The sequence below is a fragment of the Crassostrea angulata genome, chromosome 1 (assembly GCF_025612915.1).
Source record: "Crassostrea angulata isolate pt1a10 chromosome 1, ASM2561291v2, whole genome shotgun sequence".
NCBI lineage: Eukaryota > Metazoa > Mollusca > Bivalvia > Ostreida > Ostreidae > Magallana > Magallana angulata.
The window spans coordinates 1,544,171-1,568,097 of NC_069111.1; the positions used below are offsets into that span (position 1 = coordinate 1,544,171).

The following is a 23,927-nucleotide window of genomic DNA, read 5'->3' on the forward strand; positions in this document are numbered from 1 at the left end:
TAAATATCAACAATGAATTATATAATCCAATGAATGCTGTTGGTCCTTACCGTACGCCGTCCAGTAGCCGGCACTGAATCCACCCTGTACCACTGTGGGGTCAGTGACAAAATTTACCACCATGGAATTTCCGGTACTCCTCAGGAGATCAGGAACTGAGCGCCCACAGAACCGGCCCATCAGGGGAGAGGAGAGGCTGTCACCGTCACGGACCTCCACGTAGTCGTACCCACAGGACGGGTGGGCCTCCACCTCAAACGACGAGAATCTGTATACATAAACAGTGAAATCCATGTGAGCTTATATCATCAAAAACGAAGTTCTGGTATAAGCATACAGTAAAACACAAAAGTGGAGCTAGTATCCCAAAACTTGAGAATCTGCCATAGGGATACGGTTAAATGCATGTTTGTATAAACTAATATCCCAAAGTAAGCGTTTGTCGCTTGTGGTTGTAACTGTTGTTGGGAGAGACTGGATTGGGGGGGGGGGGGGTGATGGCATTGAATGGTGTATTACTTACTTGAGATCCACCACCCTGTTTTCTGCCACTGTGATCAGCCATGTACAGTTAGCCTCGTTATGGTAAGGGGTGGGGTAGGTTGGTGTCCGGATGGTGCCGTATGGCTCCGTGTAGGTACCGCCACAATCTACAGCAAAAAAAGTCGTCCAAAATATAACCTATCCTTATTAAAAAAAATATCACAAGCCTAGGTTATGTTCCTTTTTTAAAATCCCTATGGCCAACTGTTATTTGTAGGAGGTTCAAAAACGTAAAATAGCAACTATAGTTAAACACAATTATAGCGAAGCGCATAAAGTGTGTTGTTTTACCCTGTTTAATTGTAATGTTGCCCGAATTCTCACAAATCGACAGTGAATGAAGTATCGTGTAACCTTACCTGTCACGCGATACTGCGCTCTGAATCCGGAAAACGCCTGGTTTCTATCCGTCACAAACTGGATGAACATACTTCCGCTAGAACTTACGGGATCCGGAGCATCCGTTCCACAGAATTTTCCCAGAGACCTTCCGGTCGTATCGTTGCCAGCATATATCTGAACGTAATCGTAAGGACATCCGACTCCACCTGGATGTTTGTTAATTCAAATATGAAAGACAACAGAAATGCGTAAATAGTATTTTTGAGACTACAAAAAAAGCTATAAAATAAATTGCTCATTTTAGTAACATACCTTCCAGGTGGAAGTTAGCGCGGGAGAAATCGAACACGATAAATCGTCCGGGATGGGCAAGGATCGTGTAGTTACACATCAAGTTGTGGCCATATTGATTCGGATAACCTGGTGACACAAAGTCACCCGAGTCTTCTGTGAATATCGCACCACAACCTTAAAAAATAAAAAAAAAATGTTGAACAAAATGATGAATAGTGTTATTGTCCAAATATTTTTGATAATTTTTCAATAAAATGTTAACCGTGACTAAAAATTAATTGTGTGAACATTTTTAAAAAGATGTAAAACTTGCATAATTTTCAGCTCACATATATTTTAAATGAAGAAAGTAAACCTTACGCGAATGTTTTATTAAATGTCTAGGCTATCTTTGTTATATTATCAAGATTTATAGTGTACCGGAGAATGATATGATTTTTAAAGACTTTTTTCGGTGTCCATAATATGGATTCCAAATCGCAAACAACGTTTTCTTACTCGTAATAATTTAATTAAGACCAGCTCGTAACACACTGAATGTACGATATCTTATCTTACGTCGTATACGGCAAAATCAGACCAACGACAAAAAAGCATTCATCCACTTCGCGAAATCTTTTTGAAAAAAATTGTATAATTTTGGTTCTACTGGCAGAAATTTTATTCGTTAAGGAAGAATCTCGATTTAACCTGTTAGTATGCAATACAATTAAACTCTTTCATTTTCACTGACTTTCAGTTTGCAAAATGTAAAATTTGGATAGTGTGGTGAGCTTTGCTATGTAATTTTCAGCATTTACATCCCGTTATATGAAGCCTTGGAATAGGAAATGCTGATGTAAAATAGAAAATCTGTTGGTTTTGTGAATTTATATTAACTAATAATTAGTTAGTTTATAAGATAAAGATTCTGTCTAACGATACCAGAGGTCCAGTTGGCGGCAAAACCATTGCCATTGATGGCGGGATCGGACCGGAACTTGACTACCATTTGACTGGAGGTAGATTTTTGTGGTGGTGGGGTCTGATTGCTGCACCACCGTCCCAGATTAACAAGTGTTCCGTTCCTCAAAGCGTCGTCTACCTAAAGGAGTTATTGAAACGTGCAATGTGTATATGTATTTAATTGTCGTGCTATAAACAACGCCATACGAATTAACATGTGGCAAGTGTGTATTTACGTCTTTAAGGTGTCAATTTACATTTGATTTACATGTATGTAACGTTAAAAAAATGCAAAGTATTCTAACATCTTTCATTAGTACTGAGAGAATGACAATAATTAAAATACTAATTGATAAACACACTATCACAACAATATTATAAATGTTTTGTTTAAACCAAAATTTTAAAACAAGTACAAATCTTGATTTGAATGAATTAAATTTCTTGTGCACGCAGAGGTGGAGTCAAACGTATCTCCGGTCTCATCTACGAGGAGACCCGTGGTGTCCTGAAAGTGTTCCTCTGATCCTCAACCATGTTCGATAACTCTAAATTATTCGATTTTTTTTTGGTACCATAACTCTGTTTTTATGTAGACAAATTAAATAAGTCTTCTTTAATATTACAATCAGTTATCCATTAAAATGTTTGGCTTAGTGGCTCCACGGCGATTTACTACTTCAAGGGAAAGGGGTTCGAGCCGCCTGTACACCGATACCTTTTCTTATATTTGATTTCAACTTGTATATTTATTCGATTATATTCATGGTAGGCAAATTTGCAATAACTTTGTAAAATGCATGGATATGCATGAATAATTTTTTTTATTTCATTTCGTTTATAAGGTTTGAAGGATACATAACATTTTTATGATCAGAGGACCTTCCACTGAGAACTAGCCAGCAAGCTCTGTCTGACATACTGCCCAGCTGTGAGCTTACCTCAACGTAATCATATCCACAGGCTCCGTGTGCCTCCATGTCGAATGGCGGGATAAAGTTGAGTACCACGTGATAGCCCTCCTGTACGTTGATGTCCCAAACACACTCCGTATTGTGGGGGTAGCTGCTGGGGTAGTTGGGACTGGAGATCAGACCCGATTCGTCGTGGAACAGACCTCCACATCCTATTCAAACAAAGAAAAAAAACTTTGACTTTCTTTGTTGTGGTATCATAATGGTCATGATGAAATTTGATGTTATCTGGGAAAGTTTTATATGTACGTCTTACGATATATCTCTACTATGAATAATTTTACTTCTGGATACCTCCGAGATAGTTAAGGCTTCTCCTTGGCAATTTGTAATTCACTCAAATTCCAAAGATAATTTTAAAATAAAAATTTACATGGATTTATATGCTTTTGTGTGCTTAGCACCGTAATATTTCGTGATGCAAATACAAACCGTCGGTGACGAACTGATACTGTATCCTGAAGCCATTGGCCGCCACACTGAAGTCAGTCTTGAAGATGATTCGGATCCCGTTACTCTGGGAGGTGAAGGGCTGCGGTACGGTGGCGCCGCACTTTTTACCGATAGATGGCGAGCTGACCATACGACCGTTCAATATGTCTACGTAATCAAAATTACACCGAGGGTGGTTCTCCAGAGAAAAGTTCTTAAATGTCACCTAGAACAAGACAATTTTATTATCCTCTCTCCTCAAGTTTCAAGACAGCAAGTCAAAATTAGGATTTCAATGGGAAACAGAAAAATTTAATACCTGGATTTTCGCCCCCTCTGGCGCTAATATAAGCCACGCGCATGCGTCACTGTGATTATAATTATTTGGGAAGTTTGGACTCAATATTTCTCCATTATCTTCTGTTAGAACTCCTCCGCAATCTGAAGGCAAAAAAAGAGCATGTTGTCTGTCTCTTGCAAAATGTAAATGTAATGGTTTGTTAGAAACGTTTTCATGTAAATGTGTAACACACTTTGAGTGGAGTTGACCAACATACCTGTGTAGGCATAGGTGAGAGCGAACCCCCTGTCTACAATAGACACGTCCGTGCGGAATCGCATCCACAAATTTGCTGACGGCGAAATTATCGGATCCGGAAGTGTGGTATTCCCACAATACCTGCCTATTAACTCTCCATTCTCTGTGCTACCTATTGGAGGAAAACATCATCAAAATACCTGGAAATACGATCTCTGTGTGTGTCTTTAAAAATGTAGAGACACAAAAGGTGTGCATCATACGATACCTTCTTTGATTTCCAAAAAGTCGAAAAGGCACCGGGCGTGATTTTCGAGTCGAAGGTTGTTAAATACGATGAAAATTGAGGAACTGGTTTGGTTCTGGTTTCTGAAGAGCCAGAGGCACTGTTCGTTATTGGTATAGTTACCAACGGCGTATCCAGGTGACGTCACGTTTCCAATGGGACGAGTCAGCACACCACCACATTCTACCAAGAAAAAAGAAAACACTTCAAATCTCTGATTAAAAAAATTAGGTGTGTATGAGTGTGCATTTCTACATACATTGAACGACTAGAAAAACTATTAGCACCAAAAAAAAAACAAAATTCGTGTAAAATATAATCTTATCGCTCCTGATTTATTGAGATGAAATGTATTGTAACATTCATTGATTATTTAGAGAGAACTTGACGGTACCTATAAACTATACTGTACAAATAAATTAGAAGTATATGCATTATCTTACTTTGTTTGTTTGGCGAGTTGTATTTTTACACATACACGTATCAATTAATCAGCTTGTTAGAAACTTTCTATATATATATAAAGAACCGATCTTACTCTGTTCGTTGGGCGAGGTGTAGCGAGCACTAAATCCTCCATTACTGACCGACCCGTCTGTCCAGAACACCACCTTCATGGTGTTACCGCTAGACTCCACCACAGGCGGCGGCGTGTCGCCACAGTAACGCCCGATAATCGGCGAGTCACTCAGTATGCCGTTGTATACCTTCAATCATATAACGTTATAAAATGGCTGAGGTGTTTCCTTTCATAACCATATTTTCATTGCACGATCAATAAGCTTACGAGAAAGGAATATTTATTATACTTATACAGAGTTATCATCAGCACAATCATGAAATCAAAGTACTGAGAGTACTGAAAGGCGGGGTCTTGAAAGTTTGAATTTGTAATTGTTCACGTTTTCCTCCATTATGTTCCAAAAAATATGAGTTTGAATTAGTTGTTTCAATCTACATGTAGTATGCTAAAGATCGGATTTTTGCAATTGCCTGATACTTTGTCATAATTTTGCTAAATCCCGACCGGGACTGTTCTTCATAATTGTAGAAATTGACACAACGGTATATTATGTAAAATAAGACCCCAAGAAAAAATTTAAAAAAACTACAACTAACATGGAAAATCAAAACAACTATATTTAGGTATATAATTTATACGCGTTATATTTATTTATTTTGTGATCAAAGGGAAAATCGGGTAGACGGACGGTTTCTGTTATACAAGGTTTATGAAAACTCCGAAAACTCTCAAACTAGCTGTTGAATTACCGAACAAAGTTAACATGTGTATACCGATAACAAACACAGGCATCTAACGTTAGAAATATTTCTTTTTTACAATAAGATTATTACAAGTACTATAACAATAAAAAAAAGTTTGTCGCGGTAGCCATTTTGATTTTTTAGACCTTCTTACCTGTCATGATTTTCTTGCAGCGATTCATATGAAATTAATAGGTAAAAAATAAATTCGTTCGCCACTTACTACTTTTTGTGTAAACTCGTGCATCATTTACACGAATCACGATACAACCGTTTCTGAAATTTCATTAAAAATCATACTCCGAATTCAGTCATCTGCTTTTCAAATCGATAAAACAAGAAAATGGAGACCAAAAGTGAATAAATCACGTCATATTTTGGGGTAGACCTTCCTGATTGGCTGTTATATATGATAATTGTAAATTGTTCATTTTAGCTATTAATTCAGATTTATTTGATTTTAAAATTTCTAAAATATGCAAAGTTAACGCTTTTAACAGTAAAATTAACAAATGTTGTAGGACACTGTCATTTCTGGGATCTTTGTCCTTTCAATACACTCTCGTTTATTAAACGCACAATTTAATGCGTGTCTTGGAAAAATGAACTTAATTTCGAAAGCGATTTAATTTCAAATTTTTCGAGGAGTTACAATAAAGGATTTGTAAATCAGATTTTAACACTACTTTTAAAACTTACTTTTTATCTTCTTAAAATTTAAATAAGTCCTATTCATTTACATGTACTACCACACGATAAATTAAACATAGGTAATCATAGATTACTAAGCTCACCGAGACGGAGCATCACCCTTATGAGACATCACCTTCATAAGACCACCTTTATCATTTTATATGAAAATCATACTTTATGATCTTGGATATTCATGGATTCTGTTTTGACAAAATATCGTATATCATCTGATAAAATTTTTTATGATAATCACATGTTCATATGTTATTCAATACAATGATATAAAATGAAATATTGCATCATGTCATATTTATAATATATATCATATAATACAATAAAATACCGTAATAAACAATAATGAGATATGATATTGTAACGTATGATATGACATTGTATTGTGTTATACCTTATTGTATTTGATCACATAATACAATATCATAAAATATAATACATTAGAGTATTATATTACAATATCATATTACATAATACAACATAACATTGAAACATGATATTATATTGTATAATATAGTATGATATTGTATTGAATGACACTGAAACATATTTGATACATTATATGATATTAAATCATATAATACATCAATATAATTTGATTCCAACATTGTATCTTATCAAATGATACAATATTATGTGATAAAGTAAAATATTATAAAATACAATATTATATTATACATATTGTATCATATGACACAATAATATATATTACAATATCATATAATACAATTTCATGTGATATGATAATATATCATATAAACCAATATCATATCATACAATATCGTATGATACAATATTATATAATATTACAATATCATATTATACAATTTCATGTGATATAATTTTATATTACTGAAACCAATATCATATTATACAATATTGTATGATATTGTATGATACAATATTGTATAATATACAATATTGTATCATAGGATACAATATAATATTCTACAATATCTTATGTAATTGTATCATGTGATAAAATTATAAATTAAAAATACAATATAATATTATACAATATTGTATCATAATATACAATACTATACATAACAATATCATGATACAATATCATATAAAATATCAAAAAAATTGATACAATATCATATCTTATCGTTATTATAACATAAGATATCATATTGTATCATATCAAACAATATTGTTTAATATCATACAATACTATATCATAGGAATCATGTTATATCATTTTAATATCAACAAACACATCTATCTATCGAGCTGGTTTGAGTGAGGTAGGAGATTTCTTTAGCATCCTTGATAATGGAGATCAGGCTCTGCATCTGAAGCAACCTCTGCATTTAATTTATAATAAAGTTAAATCAACTATGCAAGCTATCATCTATAAAACATGTGACCTGTTCCAAAAAACTAAACCTCATCCAGCATCCGAAACCTATGGCTCAGATTCAGCATTCAAGCCCATCAGGTGCATTGGTATCATAAGACGCATCATCCATGCAAGTTTGGTGAAGTTTGGACCAGTAATAACTAAGATATCATCATCAGAGGGCACTAGCAATTAAAACCTTAACTTCCTCCAGCATCCGCAACCTATGGCTCAGATTCAGCATCCATGCCTGTCAGGTGCATCTGTATCATAAGACACACCATCCATTAAAGTTTGGTGAAGTTAGGACCAGTAATAACTAAGATTTATTTTTTAGCATCCTTGATAATGGAGATCAAGCTCTGCATCTGAAGCTACCTCTGCGATTCATTCATATTACAGTTAAATCAACTATGCAAGTTTGAAATAGTACTATCATCTATTAAACATGTGACCTGTTCCTAAAAACTTAACTTTATCCTGCATCCGAAACCAGACTCAGCATTCAAGCCTGTCAGGTGCATCAGTATCATAAGACACACCATCCATGGAAGTCTGGTGAAGTAAGGACAAGAAATAACTAAGATATCATCATCAGAGGGCACCTGTTTCAAAAACTTTATTTAACCAGCTCTTAAAATCTTAACCTCCTCCAGCATCCGAAACCTATTGCTCAGATTCAGCATTCAAGCTTGTCAGGTGCATCAGTATCATAAGACGCACCATCCATACAAGTTTGGTGAAGTTAGGACCAGTAGTAACTAAGATATAATCATCAGAGGGCACCTGTTTCAAAAACTTTAACCAGCTCTAAAAACCTTAACCTCTTCCAGCATCCGAAACCTATTGCTCAGATTCAGCATTCAAGCTTGTCAGGTGCATCAGTATCATAAGACGCATCATCCATACAAGTTTGGTGAAGTTAGGACCAGTAGTAACTTAGATATTGCTATCAATGGGCACCCGCAACAAAAACTTTAACCTGCTCCAAAAACCTTAACCTTCTCCAGCATCCGAAACCTATAGCTCAGATTCAGCACTCAAGCCTGTCTGGTGCATCAGTATCATAAGGCACACCATCCATGCAAGTTTGGTGAAGTACGGACCAGCAGTAACTAAGATATTGCTATCAAAGGGCACCTGCAACAAAAACTTTAACCTGGTCCAACAACCTTAACCTCCTCCAGCATCTGAAATTTAGGACCCAGATTCAGCATCCAAGTCTTTCAAGTCCATAAGTAGGTCCAGATGCATCATCCATGCAAGTTTGGTGAAGATAGGACAAATAATAGCTTAGATACAGGACCTGCAACAAAAACTTTAACCAGGTCCGGACGCCGACGCCGAGGGTATAGCATAAGCTCTCCTTGACTTCGTCTCGGTGAGCTAAAAATTCAAAACATAACAATCATGCGTTATCTCTGAATTCATAGGTCTAATATTGGTTCGAGATATTTATCAATAGGAGAAAGATCAGCTGACTGTCTGATGAGAGGCATTATGATATTGATGAAGAAATCTTTTAAATCATGAATGTGACTGGTTTTGTCCGTTATAAAGTATAGAAAATGTCACATAACATTAAAACAAATTACATGATTGTAAATTCCAACTAAGCCGGACAACATGAAAAGTAACATTTAATTTGGTTCTTCAATCGATAAGAGTGTATATATCAATTAATCTATTGGTCACCCAAAATGTATAATCTAGATAGATTTTGCTTACAATTTATTGTTTAAAATTTAAATTCAGTTTAATTAACTAAAAAGTCAATGAACGAGAAGGCAAATTCAGACTTGTTTTTATTTTCTATGTACAAAATTTTTTTTTAGAGATGAACAGCAGTCATAACGCGTGTTGACTGGAAGCCAATGAAACACCTATTTAATATGTAGGACATCTTCGGCTCGCGCATGAAGTTCGGTATTAAACTTCACAACTTTTCCAAAATGGCACATTGCTTTTGGGAACTTTACTTTCGATTCAACCTTCAACCTCTTCTATTGATTTTATGAGCTCGTCCACCAACTGAATCTTTTGACGGCGTTGTGCATTCAGTTACGTAACTCCATTCCACAAAACACTACAACTATTGAACCCGAGCAAGAGTATTTTGATCAATAAAGCTATTTGTTTATTTTCTTTATAGAATTTGGTTTACACATAGAGGACTTAAAACGATTTAATGCGTGTTTTTATATTATATATTTACAGAAATGCATGAAAAGTTTCTGCACTATTTTCTTTCGCGTAGACTCAATGCATGTGTTCTACGCGTGCCTTCCGGTTTGAGACTTCGGCTGACAGTAAACCAATAGACGGGGTCACGTGACCCCGTCTAAAAATGACGTTTACACCAACCGTTACATGGTTATAGAAATAACTTTCATCATCAGCTAATTCAATAACATAATTATTTTTGTAATTATTTTTCGAGATATAGTCGAAAAAAAAGATTATACCACCATATACATGAATTGAATTAACCGCAATTTTTACACTATCATAATTTAAATTAATCTGATTAAAGCACAGTCAAATCAATACATTTTACAGCCACATGATCAGCAGCATAAAACCATCGCCATTTTACAGTAATTTGACAGCAACAGAATCGTGAACATTCAATCTTTCAAAAACAAATTGTAACAGTTTGATACTACTGCTCCAAAATCACAATAAATATTTCTGTCATATATGTTATTTAAACACAAAATCTTCGCTCCATGGTGAAATACAATGTTAAATATGTTATTAAAACATTAAGTCTTGCTCCATGGTGAAATACAGTCAAACTTACCGCCACGTAATCGTACACACAGCGCGAGTGATCCTCAATATTGAGAGCATTAAACATCAAGGACACCCTCCTGCCCGCGGGGACACGAATCAACCAGGTACACAGACGGTTGTGGGCGTACTGTCCGGGGAAGTTGGGGGAGGTGAAAGCCCCGGTACTGGTGGTGAACTCTCCACCGCATTCTGCGGAACAAAGTGAAGAAGACGTCTAACATGAATGTGTGAAAAGGAGGTTTGAGGAGAAGGTAAACATTACCAAACTAGTCTTCCTTCATCTTCGCTAGTTAACGGCTTGAGGAGAAGGTAAAAATTACCAAACTAGTCTTCCTTCATCTTCGCTAGTTAACGGTTTTCGATCCACTTCGCTCGGAAGAGCGAAAACCCTTGGCTAGCGAAGATGGTCTTCATTTTATGCTACCGCATACCTTCCATGTCTACGTATATTCTGAAGAATAATATTTATGTCAGGTGAACATGGAAGTTGAAAAGTAAATTTTCCTTCATTTCATGCCAGGTCTTACCTTCAACGCTAGCCTCAAACTTGATTTGGAAGCCGGGGAAAGTGTTAGCGTTATTTGAAACAAACTTAACGTGAGCGTAACTGTCTGACGTTAGAATGGGCTGCGGGACCTGACTACCACACCTCGTCATCAAAACTGGGCCTTTGAAAGAAAGAAATCAAAACACATTGATCCTATTTATTGACACAATATGATCTGCCATATTGAAAACACTTAACAAATAGTCAATTTAGAATAAAAGAATTTAGATTGATAACTTAGTGTCTCAGCCAGACAGACGCTGTACCTGTTGAGTTGACATCTCTGATTTCCAGGTAATCCGCCGAGTTGCAACTTGAACTGGATTCAAGGTTAAAGGTTAGGAAAGTCAAGGTCAGGAAATGACCTGTTGGACCCCTAAGGTTCCACTCACAATTTTCATTATTTCCATAGTTACTTGGGAAGTTTGGAGATGCGATCATGCCGCTCTGGCCTATATAAGTACCTCCACAGCGGGCTGTCGATAGAACAACGGTACACGTATCATTTATGGTTACGTTCTTGTCACAGTGATACAGTGAAAAATGAAGATGAAAAATGAACTGAACACCCTCAAGAAAGCATTATTTTTTATAAATACCAATGTGAACCCTAGTTCTATTCTTTCATAAGTTAATTATGAATGGGTTTTTTTCAGGGCTTTGAAATACAGTAGCACAATGAATGATTAAACTGAATTACAGTGAATTGCTTTAATTAAGACATTCTTTATAAATACAGTCTATGAATTAATTCAGCCAATCAAACTTAAGCTTATCATGAACACATTTTTCAAAAAAGGATAAATGCTAAATAATTACCTATGTGAACCAGGGCCTTGAACCCCGCCCGGGGCACGCTATTGTCGGTCCGGAAGCGAGCGTACATCACGTTGTCTGTTGACTTGACCGTGCTGGGCCGTGACGTCCCACAATATCGACCAATCAGATCAGAGTTCTCGGTCCCTCCGTCCCGGAACTCAATGTAATCAAAATTACAGCTGGAAACACCAAGCAAACAGATATATACTCAAAATACCGGCAAATGAGTCTGTAACAATGAAATACTTGACAATCATTCTATTTAAATTGGTAGAAAAAAATACGACAAGCAATGACCACTTTGTATTTCTTTGTTTTACAACGCCACTATAAATAAGGAAGAACACGTACTTTTGATGAGTTTCGATGTTGAAGTTTTCGTCAAACTCCACCTGCACGGTCTCTGTGGCAGGTACCAGTATGGTCCACACGCAGTCCACGTTGTGAGGGTAGGCTGCAGGGTAGTTGGGCGACATGATGTATGCCTGGGGAACGTCGTGAGTAAGCCTTATACTCTCGCCACACTGCACGTGAACTTCACGGAACGTCAACCGGAAACCGACCGCTGAGCCTGCGCCGTCGGACACAAACTTCACGTACAGTCTATTACTACCGGTTTCCATGGTAGCAGGGCTCTGGTTTCCACAGTAACGACCGTTTGTACTGGTGCCCACTGGCGGCGCATTAGCATTGTCTCCATTCAGCAGCTGTAAATCAATAAGCTTATTTCTATGTTTCGTTCGGGAAATTCTTCTTTAAAAAACAAATTTTAAAAACTACTTAAGGATTCCGTTTACTCAGGGTTTGAGATTCTAAAATATATTTTTACAAAGTTCAATATCTGAAGTCCAAAGTTGTTTTAAAAACACAAAATAACAACGTTATTAACAAACATCGACATTGATATCCATGATTTGTTTATTTGAGGAAGATATGCTCCGACAAAGGTAGATTAAAATTGAAACAGAGGAAATTCGGACTAATTTTTAAATTTTCTTATTTTCTCTTTAAAACTTTCTGTTGCAGTGTAATTGCAAAAGTTAAGTTTCTATGTGTTTTTTCATATCAATTTACATATTTTATGGTTGTATTTACTCGTCACTATTACATTATATCACTGGCTGACACGCAATTGGAAAAATCTTTAAAATACATAAAATCGATTCAAGATAAAATATCTTGAAATTTTGATCATTGACCTTATATAATGTTAATGTCAAAATAATACAGACAATAAAAACAGTTTTAGGCAATCAATGGTTTGGAGCTCCTATTAGTCAGTTTTTTGTAAAACTCGATCAAAAATGGGTACAATTTTTGAAATTGATAGAGGAAATTCAGACTAAATTAAATTTAAAATATGAGCTTAAAACGATTCATTCAAATATAAAATTAGTAAAGCTATTCGTATTTTATCATTTCCCAACCTACAAATTGTTTTATTATTTTCAATAATTAAAAAATTAAGAAAACTTTGAAAATGGTGGAAAATTTTGACATTTTTTTCAAAAAACATTTAGAGGTCAATAACAGAAAAAGTAGGTCATTGACCTAGTTATTTGAAAGTGAAAAATAGCACCACAACAGTGGGGCTACAATGAACAATAAGTAGTTTTTCGTTCCTATTCGTGGAATTTTTTTCGCCCCTGAGTAAACGTAATCCTTAAAAACATAGCACGTGTTTTTACAATATGGTACAGGTATTGTGCATCACGCACCATTTACGTGTTTTTACAATATGGTACAGGCATTAAGCATCACGTACCATTTACGTGTTTTTACAATATGGTACAGGCATTAAGCATCACGTACCATTTACGCGTTTTTACAATATGGTACAGGCATTAAGCATCACGTACCATTTACGTGTTTTTACAATATGGTACAGGTATTGTGCATCACGTACTATTACATTACAGGCATTGTGCATCACGTACCATAACATAGTCGCCATCACATCCTCCCACAGAGCCCACCACATTGAATGAGCTGTTAAACGCCACCTCTATGGTCCGACCCGTGGTTACCTGCACCACCCATTCACAGTTCTGGTTGCCTGGATACGGGCTGGGATAATTGGGGCTAGCTATGACCCCCTGACTCATGTCCATGCGACCTCCACAGGCTGACAACGATAAAGCAAGCCATACTTAATTTACTTATGCATAAAATTGTGAATTAATGTTGAGAGGAGTCTAATATCAAGTAAGTAAAGCCACATAATTAAGGTATGCTGAAATTATGCGTGCTTCAATAATAAATTAGATTTTTGACGCAAAATCATGCGCACTTCCAGCACATTAACAATAGTCTTCTACCTGCATTTGTTAAGGGTGAATGGACCAGTACCTTACCTTGTCGGTAGTTGATGCTGAATCCTGTCGCGTTGACCGATGCGTCGGTTTGGAACCTGACGGACATGTAGTTGGTGGAAGACAGGAGGGGAGCTGGGTTTCCCTCTCGGCCACAGAACCGACCCAGAACTCGCCCCGTCCCAAAGGCGTCTGAAACGTCAAAACAATTGTATTTTTGTGAGGTTTTGTTTAATTATATTGCATGATGGTCTTATACATAGAGATATAAAAGCATGGTAGACAAAAGAATCAATAAATCAATGTTCTAAAAAGAATGCTATTAAAAGAAAAAGTGAAGACGTCCGACATGTTATTTTTGGTTTTTCTAACTTCTATGTTTTGACATTAAGTCTATATACTCAAAGAAGGATAAATAATAAGAATAAACTCCATTTAATTAAAAACTAACTGTCGTATACGGTAATGCTATCGAAGGAGCACGTGAAGTGTCCCTCCAGATCTAGGGTGGAGATATTGAGCCACACACGGTTCCCGGGCAGCGTGGTAATCATCCACAGACAGTTCAAGTTATTGGAGTAACCACTGGGATACCCCGGGGATGTGAACACGTTGTCCTGGTTACTGGCACCAAGATTTCCTCCACATCCTGGGACTGTAATTAAATTCAAAATAATTAAGAAGAGAATACTACGTAAACTCTTGACAACAGAACTTTATTTCGCGATTTGCCGCGGCAATAAGCTGGTTTTCGCGCATTTTATTTTCGCGCATTTTGTCGCACACAAAAATACATAGTTAGCTGTAGTGTTTTATAGGCCTTTGATATTTTGATATGAAATGAAAACTCAATATAAAAGACTTTCAGTGAAAAGAAATCTAAATTGTTGTTGTAGATTTCATGGAACAAAGTGAATTTTCTTGTTTCAATTTAAAATATCTTCCAAATCGCAACTTCTAGGGCCTTTCGGGCAGGTTTTTCCGAGCTTTGCTGGAAAGACCCGAGTAGTTCCAATTGAATGTCTTCACGTTGATACAATGGTTTTCTAACCGGGAGTAGTGGTTCCAGGGGAAGGCGTGGTGGAAGGTATCTGATCACTGGTTGCCGCCCACTGAAACATGAATCCCTGACCGGAACTTGAGAAGTCGGAGTGAAACTCGACCCTGATAACGTTACCCGGGCTGAGGAATGGGGGAGGGGTGGTTGTCCCGCAGAACTTCCCGATCTCCGCCCCGTCAGCGTCAGGACCATCCAAAAACTGCCGGAAGAGAAAAGAAATACATATATAACCTTGATAATCTCATGTATAATGTAATTTCCACAATACAAATTTTGCTGCTGTAATATAAGATAGCTAAAAGGGAACAGGGGAGCAAACATTCCAATCGCTAAATATAGCACTACTTGTATTCACTTTAAGTTGTGAGTTTTGGTTAATTATTACGCAACAAACCGACAGACAAACAGACCTACCCTAAGATAGTCAAAGTAGCAGTTAGCGACCGATTCAATATCGAGGGCGTTGACGGTGACCCTGATCCTCATACCGATGTCCACGGTGATCGTCCACACGTAGTTCACATTGTGTGGGTACTGGTTAGGGTAGTTAGGGGAAGCAACCTGTCCAGAGCTACCGGTAAGGTCTCCCCCGTACACTAAAATAATGTATGAGACAGATTTGTGACTGACAATTGTCTTTTCCGACGGTACCAATTAAGCGAACAGATCGACAGACCCAAATAATATTTTTCATTCTCCACTTTAGAAAGGATATAAGTTTTAATTTTATAAATGCTTTTACTTATAATAATCAATTTGTACATTATAACTATACACTGGAAATTGTTTACAATGTAAAGATGAAATTGACCATTGATTTTGGATTTATAAACTAAGCCGCCACAAACTACCGGAAATGTTTACTTTAGTATTACCGTACGGGTGATTAAGAAAATCAACTTACTTGTATTGAATTCCGCCAAAAACCCGGTCCCCGAACCGTACTCATCAGACCGGAACTTGATCCAGAGTCCGTTGGCCGCCGTCAGGTTTCCGGGGAACCTCGTGCCGCAGTACCGCCCGATCAGTCGACCGTGAACGTCACCCTCCCGGAGCTCCACGTAGTCATAGTTACAGGACGGGTGGTTCATCAGGTTGAACGTTCTGTGAGGGACAGTGTATGTCACGTGTTTTGTTTTGTTTTATGAAATAAGGGAAAATAAAACGTCTTTCTATGTTCAGATGGTAACTTTTTTTACTTAAGGCACTTTGTGCGGTTTGAAAGCGGAATCTAATAAGTCATCTGTTGTATCCCTGTAATATTTAGGCACTTATTTGTGTTGATTTTCGCTTTTTATGCTCTCAAGTTATTTTTTAAATAACACGAAGCCCGCTTATTTCCTGTGATAAAAATGGGCACGTCTCTAAAGCGTAACTTGGATAGAGGCAGAAATTTCAGGATATATAATGAAGTCTTACTGGAATGAGATGCCAACTCTGTTTCCAGGCGTGACCCGGATTGTCCAGACACACTCCGTGCTGTGGGGGTACTCATTGGGATAGCCAGGGGTAGCTATGTAGCCGCTCTGTGCTGTGATTTCAGCACCACAACCTTAACAAAACATTGATAGAACTCAATAACAGTTACATGTACATACGGTATCAACGCACGCCAGGGATGACCGATCTTGATTCAGTATAACCACGATACATTGTATCCCTTAAGTTATCAAAAGTATATAACAATACAGTTAGAAGATTTAAAGAATGAAACTTACGATCTCGCCTATCATTTCTCCATAATCAGACTTTCGGTACAAGAGTTTTAACTCTAACCGTGTTTTACTGTATTCATTATAAGACATAGGGACTATAATCAAGCATCTAAAAACTTTGTTCATAGCTGAACAATAGAGTAAACTAGAAAATGTTGCCTGGTACATACTAGACATGGATTTTGTGTACAGAGCTCTGAATCCCGACATCTGCACCGACCGGTCTGATACAAACTGGATCATCAGGGCGGACCCTGACGATGTAATGGGGGTCGGAATCGTCCTTCCACAGTATGTCCCGACTTCCGGTGCGTTAAGGTCGTCGCCATTCAACACCCGAATGTAGTCTTTTCCACAGTCCGAAAACTCCTCTATGTCCATGTGTGTAAAGGTCAAGGTGATCCGGTCATCTGTTTCAAATTTTTAATAAACATAACTTTAAGCAAGCAGAATTTGAAGCATATAGGCACAATTTTAGATTACAGCATGTATTAAGTATATTGGTATGGAGAAAACGAAAGAACAGATTATATAACGAGATTTACAAATGTTTTGGATAACATACCCGAGTGATCAGCCCTGATCAACCAACTACAGTTGCTCATCATATCGTAGGAGTTGGGATAGTTCGGTGACGTAATCACGCCGTCATCTTCCCCATTCAGAATTCCACCACAACCTTTAGAGATAAAATTTATAGATTTAAAAATCCATTTCTATAATAACATACTATAGAAACAAAACATATAAAGTTGATTTTTGGTTTGATATAACAAATCACTGGGCACCTACCGGTGACATACTGGGCTTTGAACCCTCGTCCAGAGAGCGAGACATCGGACCTCATCTTGACGTACATATACTGACCGCTGCTCCTGTATATACTGGGCGAAGGCAGAGAGTTTCCGCAGTGCCTCATCAACTCTGTAGAGTTAGCATTCGTCCCATCGTAAACCTGGTCACAAGTAAACAATTGATTGAATGTAATTTTTGACACATTATCATTACTATTCATATGATTTCGGTTGAATAAAAAAAAGGAAAATGGTCAACACGACATTTCAAAGTGCAAAATGTGAAACAGTGTTGTTTCAAGATAATGATCAGCCAAACAAATAAAAACTTAATTTTAAGCTCTACGATAGCTGTCAAAATTTGTATGGGGTATGAAATCATTTACTGACGAACATTACAATATAGCATAATTTTATATGAAAATAGGTCTAATAATTTATTCTTATTTCACTTTTTTAAAGTGTAGTAGTTTTGAAACTAGAAAGAGCTTTTGACGCCAAGTTTCAAACAGGGTACGTACGGCCACGTAGTCGTAGGTACAGTTGGTGGAGCTCTCCACGTCAAAGTCCTGGAAGGTCAGCACCACCCTCTTGGACGCCTCCACGGAGATCAGCCACTCACAGTCTGTGTTGTGGGGGTAGTTCTCGGGGAAGTTCTTCGACATCAGCGTCCCTGTCGGGGTACTGAAATTTCCGCCACATCCTGAAATATCAATACATATCAGTGACCTAACCCCCCAAAAACTACGGTATACACAGGTAAAATTGCAACATATGTTCAACATATGTTTCGAGTAACATATGTTGAACATATGTTAAACATATGTTAAACATATGAATTTTTCACAGTATGTTAAACATATGTTTGAAAAATATGTTGAACAAATGTTTGAAAACTATGTTAATCATATGGCAGACTCAAAACATATGTTTAACATATGTTTGTAGTAACATATGTTCAACATATTTTTAACATATGTTGAACATATGTTGCAATTTTACCTGTGTAGTTGTTACCACTTCTTTCAAACAGAGAGTTTACATAGATGTAAGGTCATCGTCAATGAATAAAACGGACACACGATAAATCAGTATCTGACTAAAATTAACATTTACCTCCGACAATGGATTTGTAGGAAGCACTGAAACCTTTCCCGTTAATGCTGACGTCACTACGGAAAATGACGTACATGAGATTTCCGGTGGTCGTCAAAACCTGCTCTGACGTCTGCTTGTGACAAAGCTGGACCAATCTTGGTGCCGACATATCACGACCAGCGTACACCTTAATGTTAATATAAAAAAAGATATGTGGAATTCATGAAGTATGTACTTGTAAATGTAACCATGACTTCCATTGCTGAGTAATGTGATACTGAAATCGTTTTACACGTACATTCATCGTGTTTCGTTACATAAAAATTCCAAAACATAAGAGTATCATAAAGTTAATCAAGAACACAGTAATAATACAATGCATGGATTCCTTCTATGAACTCCACAGTCATTCACTGTGTTCTGTTAGTACCTCTAAAACGTCAAATCGGCAATCAGAATGGGTCTCCAAATCAAAGTCTTTTATGGTCAGCTGGATGGCCTGTCCCGTGGCCACCTCTATCCTCCATACACAAACCCGTCTGTGGGGGTAGGGGTTCGGATAGTTGGGACTTGTGAAATCATTGGTGCTCTGGGTGAAGTATCCACCACAACCTAGCATTATAAAGCATTGGCAGATGTGGATGAGGGAGACTTAGATTCATGACACATCATAACATGTTAACGTAAATAAAAACACTCCTTAATTATAATTTTACGCAATGTAATTTGAGCCTTAACGTATGCTTTAATAGATTTAAAGCCCAAAAATAGACCAAAACTTTAAAAAAAAAAAAAAAACAACAACAACAACAACAACACAACAACAACAAACAAACCTACCATTGGTGATGTACTCTAGTCTGAATCCATTGCTGGCGACGGAAAAATCGGAGATGAAGTTCAGCCATAGGTACTCCGAGGAGGAGGAGATGGCAGGGGGGATGTTATTGCCGCAGTAGGTCCCGATCTCAGGGGAGGTAGGTAAGTTACCGTCGCGCACCTGTCGAAGCAAACAGTCTATCAACACCATTTTTTATCTTATATATCTCATAAAACTGTTTTTACGAATTAAATATAATAAAAATATAAAGACTTAGAGACTCTTAATCGAAAAAGACTATTTTGATTGATATATCTTTGTTGACTTTGGGACGTAATTGAGACGATTTTAATTGTTTTAAATAATACTTCAAAAATTCCCTTCCATCTGGAAGGAGCTTTGAGGACTCCAGACAGTAGCTTGAGACGATATTTAGACTTCCAAGACTTACCTGTAAATGGTCGTAATTACACGAAGTGTGTGTCTCCACCTGGAAATGTGAAAACGAGACGTTGAGGGTGTTTCCCAGGGTCGCCTGGATGACCCAGGTACAGTTCCGGTTGTGGGGGTAGGGGTTTGGGAAGTTCGGGCTCTCTATGACGCCACTGTAGTCAGTCAAGACCGTGTCACAAACTGAATGAAAAACAAAACTGCTGATCGCCAAGCTTTGCCAAGCTTAAATTCGTTGTTTTTTTTAAAATAGCAATATATTGTAGAACATTTGGTACATTTAAGATAAGTTTGTTTTCCTGTTATTAAGTTATATTTATTCCTTTCTTTGCCCATTTAGCCATTACATCAGACTAATTACTTTTTTTCATTTAAATCTTTATAGTGTATTATAGTTAATAAATCTATGGATAGACCATAATTAAATAAAATAACTGAATCCTTACTTTCCCAAATAACTTTAATAATTCCATAAACATCATTCTTCAAATTAATGTAAAAATGTTGCTTATTTTGCTTACTGCTGGTGTAAAAAGCATGAAATCCTCTGCCGGATACAGACATGTCCGATCTGAATTTTATCCACAGTTTGTTGCTAAGGGAATCGATGATGTCAGGCACTTGACTACCACAGTAACGGGCGAGTAGGGCGCCAGTCGCAGAACCATCGCGGATCTTAAAACGGAATCAAAAACTTGTAATAACAAACCATATCATTATTTGTAATCGGAATGCAATTGAAACGTCACTCATTAACAAAGAAAAATACCAATACCAATACTACACTATTAATTCATTGGATGAATCTTTCTACGATCAACACCATTAATTTTCAATCGTAAGTTTTCGTTACCATCGTATCAGATCGCTCTGCATCTTTACTTAGCGCGGCACGTCGCATTTAATCGTGCACTCTAATCTGCTGGATCTTTCTTGGGAAAGGCATTCATCACGATGCGCTGCGTTTAATTGTGTTGTGAAACTATCAGCAGTCGGGCTAAATAAACTTGTACATTGTCGGATTAAACCGTGATCGCCTTCCATCTTGAACGTGAAAAGAATCGCTATCATTTATATCATAACCCCATCGCAGCAGACCACATTTAACAAGTTCATGATGAACGTAGTGTATTTAGAGTACAAGAACATAAATCATCTGCACGTACACAAACGTGCCAGGCAGGGACTCGTGTCGTTAGGTTGGGATCAGATCGGGATCCAGTAGGGAATTCCATCTTATCTGAACGTACTTTCTTGTATCTAAACGGGCAATAAGATCGTGACAGATCGCGCCGCATAAATATGTCTATCGTGACCGTTCCGATTCAAAGCTAAATAAATCGCATAAGGTCTTATCGACTCTCATCACCTGGTACCTAACTATATATAGAGAATTTTCACGATCAGTTGTCATTTGTCAATCGTAGTGCTCGTAAACGATTGCACGACAGTAGGAATATAGCATAAGAACTCTACACAGCATTTGTAAATATAAGATATGGAATAGCTTATATTGGTCTTTAAGTGATGAAAACCTATTTCAATAGATCCATCAAACAAGTTGTTGGTGATGCATCTCTCTTTGTATTGCCGTCCGGACTAATTACCTCTACGTAGTCGTAAAGACAGTTCACGTGGTTCTCAAAGTTAAAGTCCACAAAGGTCAGATGGATCCTGCTGCCCCGGGAGATGGTGATGGTCCAGAAACACTCGGCATTGTGGGAGTACTGGTTAGGGTAGTTAGGGGACACGAAACTTCCGGTGGGGTTAGTCAGGTCAGCTCCACAGCCTAAAGAGAAAGGATGAATATTCAGGACAATCAAAGAAACTGAAAAAAGTTAATAATTTCGTTAGTTGTTTCGCTAAAAATGCTATTTAGGTTGTTCATCATAATACTATAGGAATTGTATACAACGCCAAAAGGACGTCAAGTGTCTAGAAACTCGTGTACAAGTCTCCAACCTGTAGCCGTTGTGTCGTAGGAGATCCTGAACCCTCTTGCCGACTGGGAGGCGTCCGACTTGAACCGGATGTACATCCTGTTGCTGTGTGACCTTATGGTGGTGTCTATAGTTGTACCACAATACGTGTTCACTAACGGAGAACTCGGAAACCCGCCGTTCCTGAAGGAAATAACCTATCACTACTTATCTTACTTACACGTGTAGGTAGATATGTGCAATCAATTACAGTAAAGAAATAAGAATGTTCTTTGCTTTTGATATCTTGGAATAAATACATGTTCTTAAATTATCATCATACTAAACATTTCAATCATTTCTACCTGATCTCCAGGAAGTCGTAAGCACAGCTGGCGTGACTCTCCAGCCGGAAGTCGGTCACGTTCAGCAGGATCTGGTTGCCGTCCTGTGCGGTGATGGTCCACACACACTCCCTCTCGTGGGGGTAGTTATTGGGGTAGTTCGGGCTGGTGATGACTCCCGTGGAGTCGGTTAACTCTGCGCCGCAGACTGTAACACACATACGGGCAATCCATTAAACACTAAGTTACGTGCAGACGGTATCTCTTTTCTAGATCATATTGTAAATTCACCCAAACCCCCCGACCCAACCCCAACCACCCAACCACCCCTCCCCACCCCCCCCCCCCCCCCCAAAAAAAAAACAACACTAAGCAATTGTTAAATTGCAGGAATTAAATTACATCGGGAAAGTCGCATATTAATATGTGCAGTATCCAACAGAAATTCACTAAGACAACAGCCAATAGAATTACGCAAAGACGACAGCCAATAAAGTTAGGCGATGTATTAAAACAACCAATAGAAATACATGATGAATAATGTCATCCAATAGAATTATATCAGGACTTACTTGTGGAGGCATTAAGTGTGACGTAACCAGCGGAGAATCCTTCATGCGCGATACTCTCGTCCGACACGAACACCACGGTCATGAAGTTCGTGGAGGATGTTATAGAGGGGGGCAGAGAGGCGCCGCAGTACCTACAACACAATGTAAGGATGTTATAGAGGGGACAGGGAGGCGCCGCAGTACCTACAACACAATGTAGGGTATCAGTACCTATATATAACATTGAATAACACAATAACAGTCCCTATTACACAATGTAAGGATATTACAGAGGGGGCAGGGAGGCACCGCAGTACCTACATATAACATTTTATTATATAACATTGTACATACAACACATTGTAGGGTACCTATATATAACATTGTATAACACAATAACAGTCCCTATTACATAATGTAAGGGTGTTATAGAGTAGGTAGGGAATCGCTGCAGTACCTACATATAACATTATATAACATTGTACCTATAACACAATGGAGGGTATCTTATGAAAAGTGAGCTAGATAGAGATAGACCACACTACAAAAACAAACATATCTATTATAAGAGCATAATATACAGCATACTCTATTCAGTAACCAAGAGGGAACGTTTGAAGGAGAATAACTATTACTTCACGTCTCCATAGAGACACTGACCTCCCCAGGAGGCTGTTAGAACTGGCTGTGTAGTTATCATACAGCTCCACGTAGTCATAGCGACAGTTTGCGTTACTCTCTATACTGAAGGTGTGGAAGGTCAGTCGGACCACCAGCCCGGGGCTGGCCTGCATCGTCCAGGAACAGTTGACTCCGTGGGGGTAGATGTTGGGATGGCCGGGACTGGTTACAGTCCCCGTGGGCTCAGACAGCGTCCCACCACAACCTGTCATGAATTATAGAGATAGACACAAAGGTAGGAAAATGATTACTAATAAAGACTTGCTGATTTAATGAATAGCATTATATCATCAATTTTATCGACAATTCCTCTAAGGATATAATAATGTGAAGTCATAACGTTTTATTAAA

General features: G+C 37.7%; 1 protein-coding gene across 2 annotated transcripts in view; it reads right to left on the minus strand.

The window, feature by feature from the left end:
- The window catches only part of LOC128175503 (cubilin-like), a 42,003-nt gene that overhangs the window by 5,230 nt on the left and 12,846 nt on the right, over positions 1-23,927 (minus strand). For both annotated transcript variants that reach the window (XM_052841164.1, XM_052841173.1), the window contains exons 23-59: positions 23,556-23,781; positions 22,917-23,047; positions 22,366-22,552; positions 22,044-22,204; positions 21,689-21,870; positions 20,603-20,756; positions 20,083-20,264; positions 19,652-19,811; positions 19,242-19,423; positions 18,830-18,998; positions 18,235-18,416; positions 17,712-17,874; positions 17,485-17,598; positions 17,090-17,329; positions 16,624-16,756; positions 16,109-16,308; positions 15,619-15,800; positions 15,196-15,403; positions 14,596-14,799; positions 14,187-14,336; positions 13,770-13,957; positions 12,184-12,539; positions 11,833-12,011; positions 11,280-11,489; positions 10,994-11,134; positions 10,474-10,655; positions 4,893-5,061; positions 4,337-4,537; positions 4,088-4,240; positions 3,850-3,971; positions 3,531-3,756; positions 3,066-3,250; positions 2,104-2,263; positions 1,198-1,353; positions 903-1,091; positions 524-650; positions 51-268 (exon numbers count right to left, since the gene is read on the minus strand). In XM_052841164.1, coding sequence (XP_052697124.1) covers positions 51-268; positions 524-650; positions 903-1,091; positions 1,198-1,353; positions 2,104-2,263; positions 3,066-3,250; positions 3,531-3,756; positions 3,850-3,971; positions 4,088-4,240; positions 4,337-4,537; positions 4,893-5,061; positions 10,474-10,655; positions 10,994-11,134; positions 11,280-11,489; positions 11,833-12,011; positions 12,184-12,539; positions 13,770-13,957; positions 14,187-14,336; positions 14,596-14,799; positions 15,196-15,403; positions 15,619-15,800; positions 16,109-16,308; positions 16,624-16,756; positions 17,090-17,329; positions 17,485-17,598; positions 17,712-17,874; positions 18,235-18,416; positions 18,830-18,998; positions 19,242-19,423; positions 19,652-19,811; positions 20,083-20,264; positions 20,603-20,756; positions 21,689-21,870; positions 22,044-22,204; positions 22,366-22,552; positions 22,917-23,047; positions 23,556-23,781 — 6,672 coding nt within the window. The remainder of the gene's footprint in view (positions 1-50; positions 269-523; positions 651-902; positions 1,092-1,197; positions 1,354-2,103; positions 2,264-3,065; positions 3,251-3,530; positions 3,757-3,849; positions 3,972-4,087; positions 4,241-4,336; positions 4,538-4,892; positions 5,062-10,473; positions 10,656-10,993; positions 11,135-11,279; positions 11,490-11,832; positions 12,012-12,183; positions 12,540-13,769; positions 13,958-14,186; positions 14,337-14,595; positions 14,800-15,195; positions 15,404-15,618; positions 15,801-16,108; positions 16,309-16,623; positions 16,757-17,089; positions 17,330-17,484; positions 17,599-17,711; positions 17,875-18,234; positions 18,417-18,829; positions 18,999-19,241; positions 19,424-19,651; positions 19,812-20,082; positions 20,265-20,602; positions 20,757-21,688; positions 21,871-22,043; positions 22,205-22,365; positions 22,553-22,916; positions 23,048-23,555; positions 23,782-23,927) is intronic.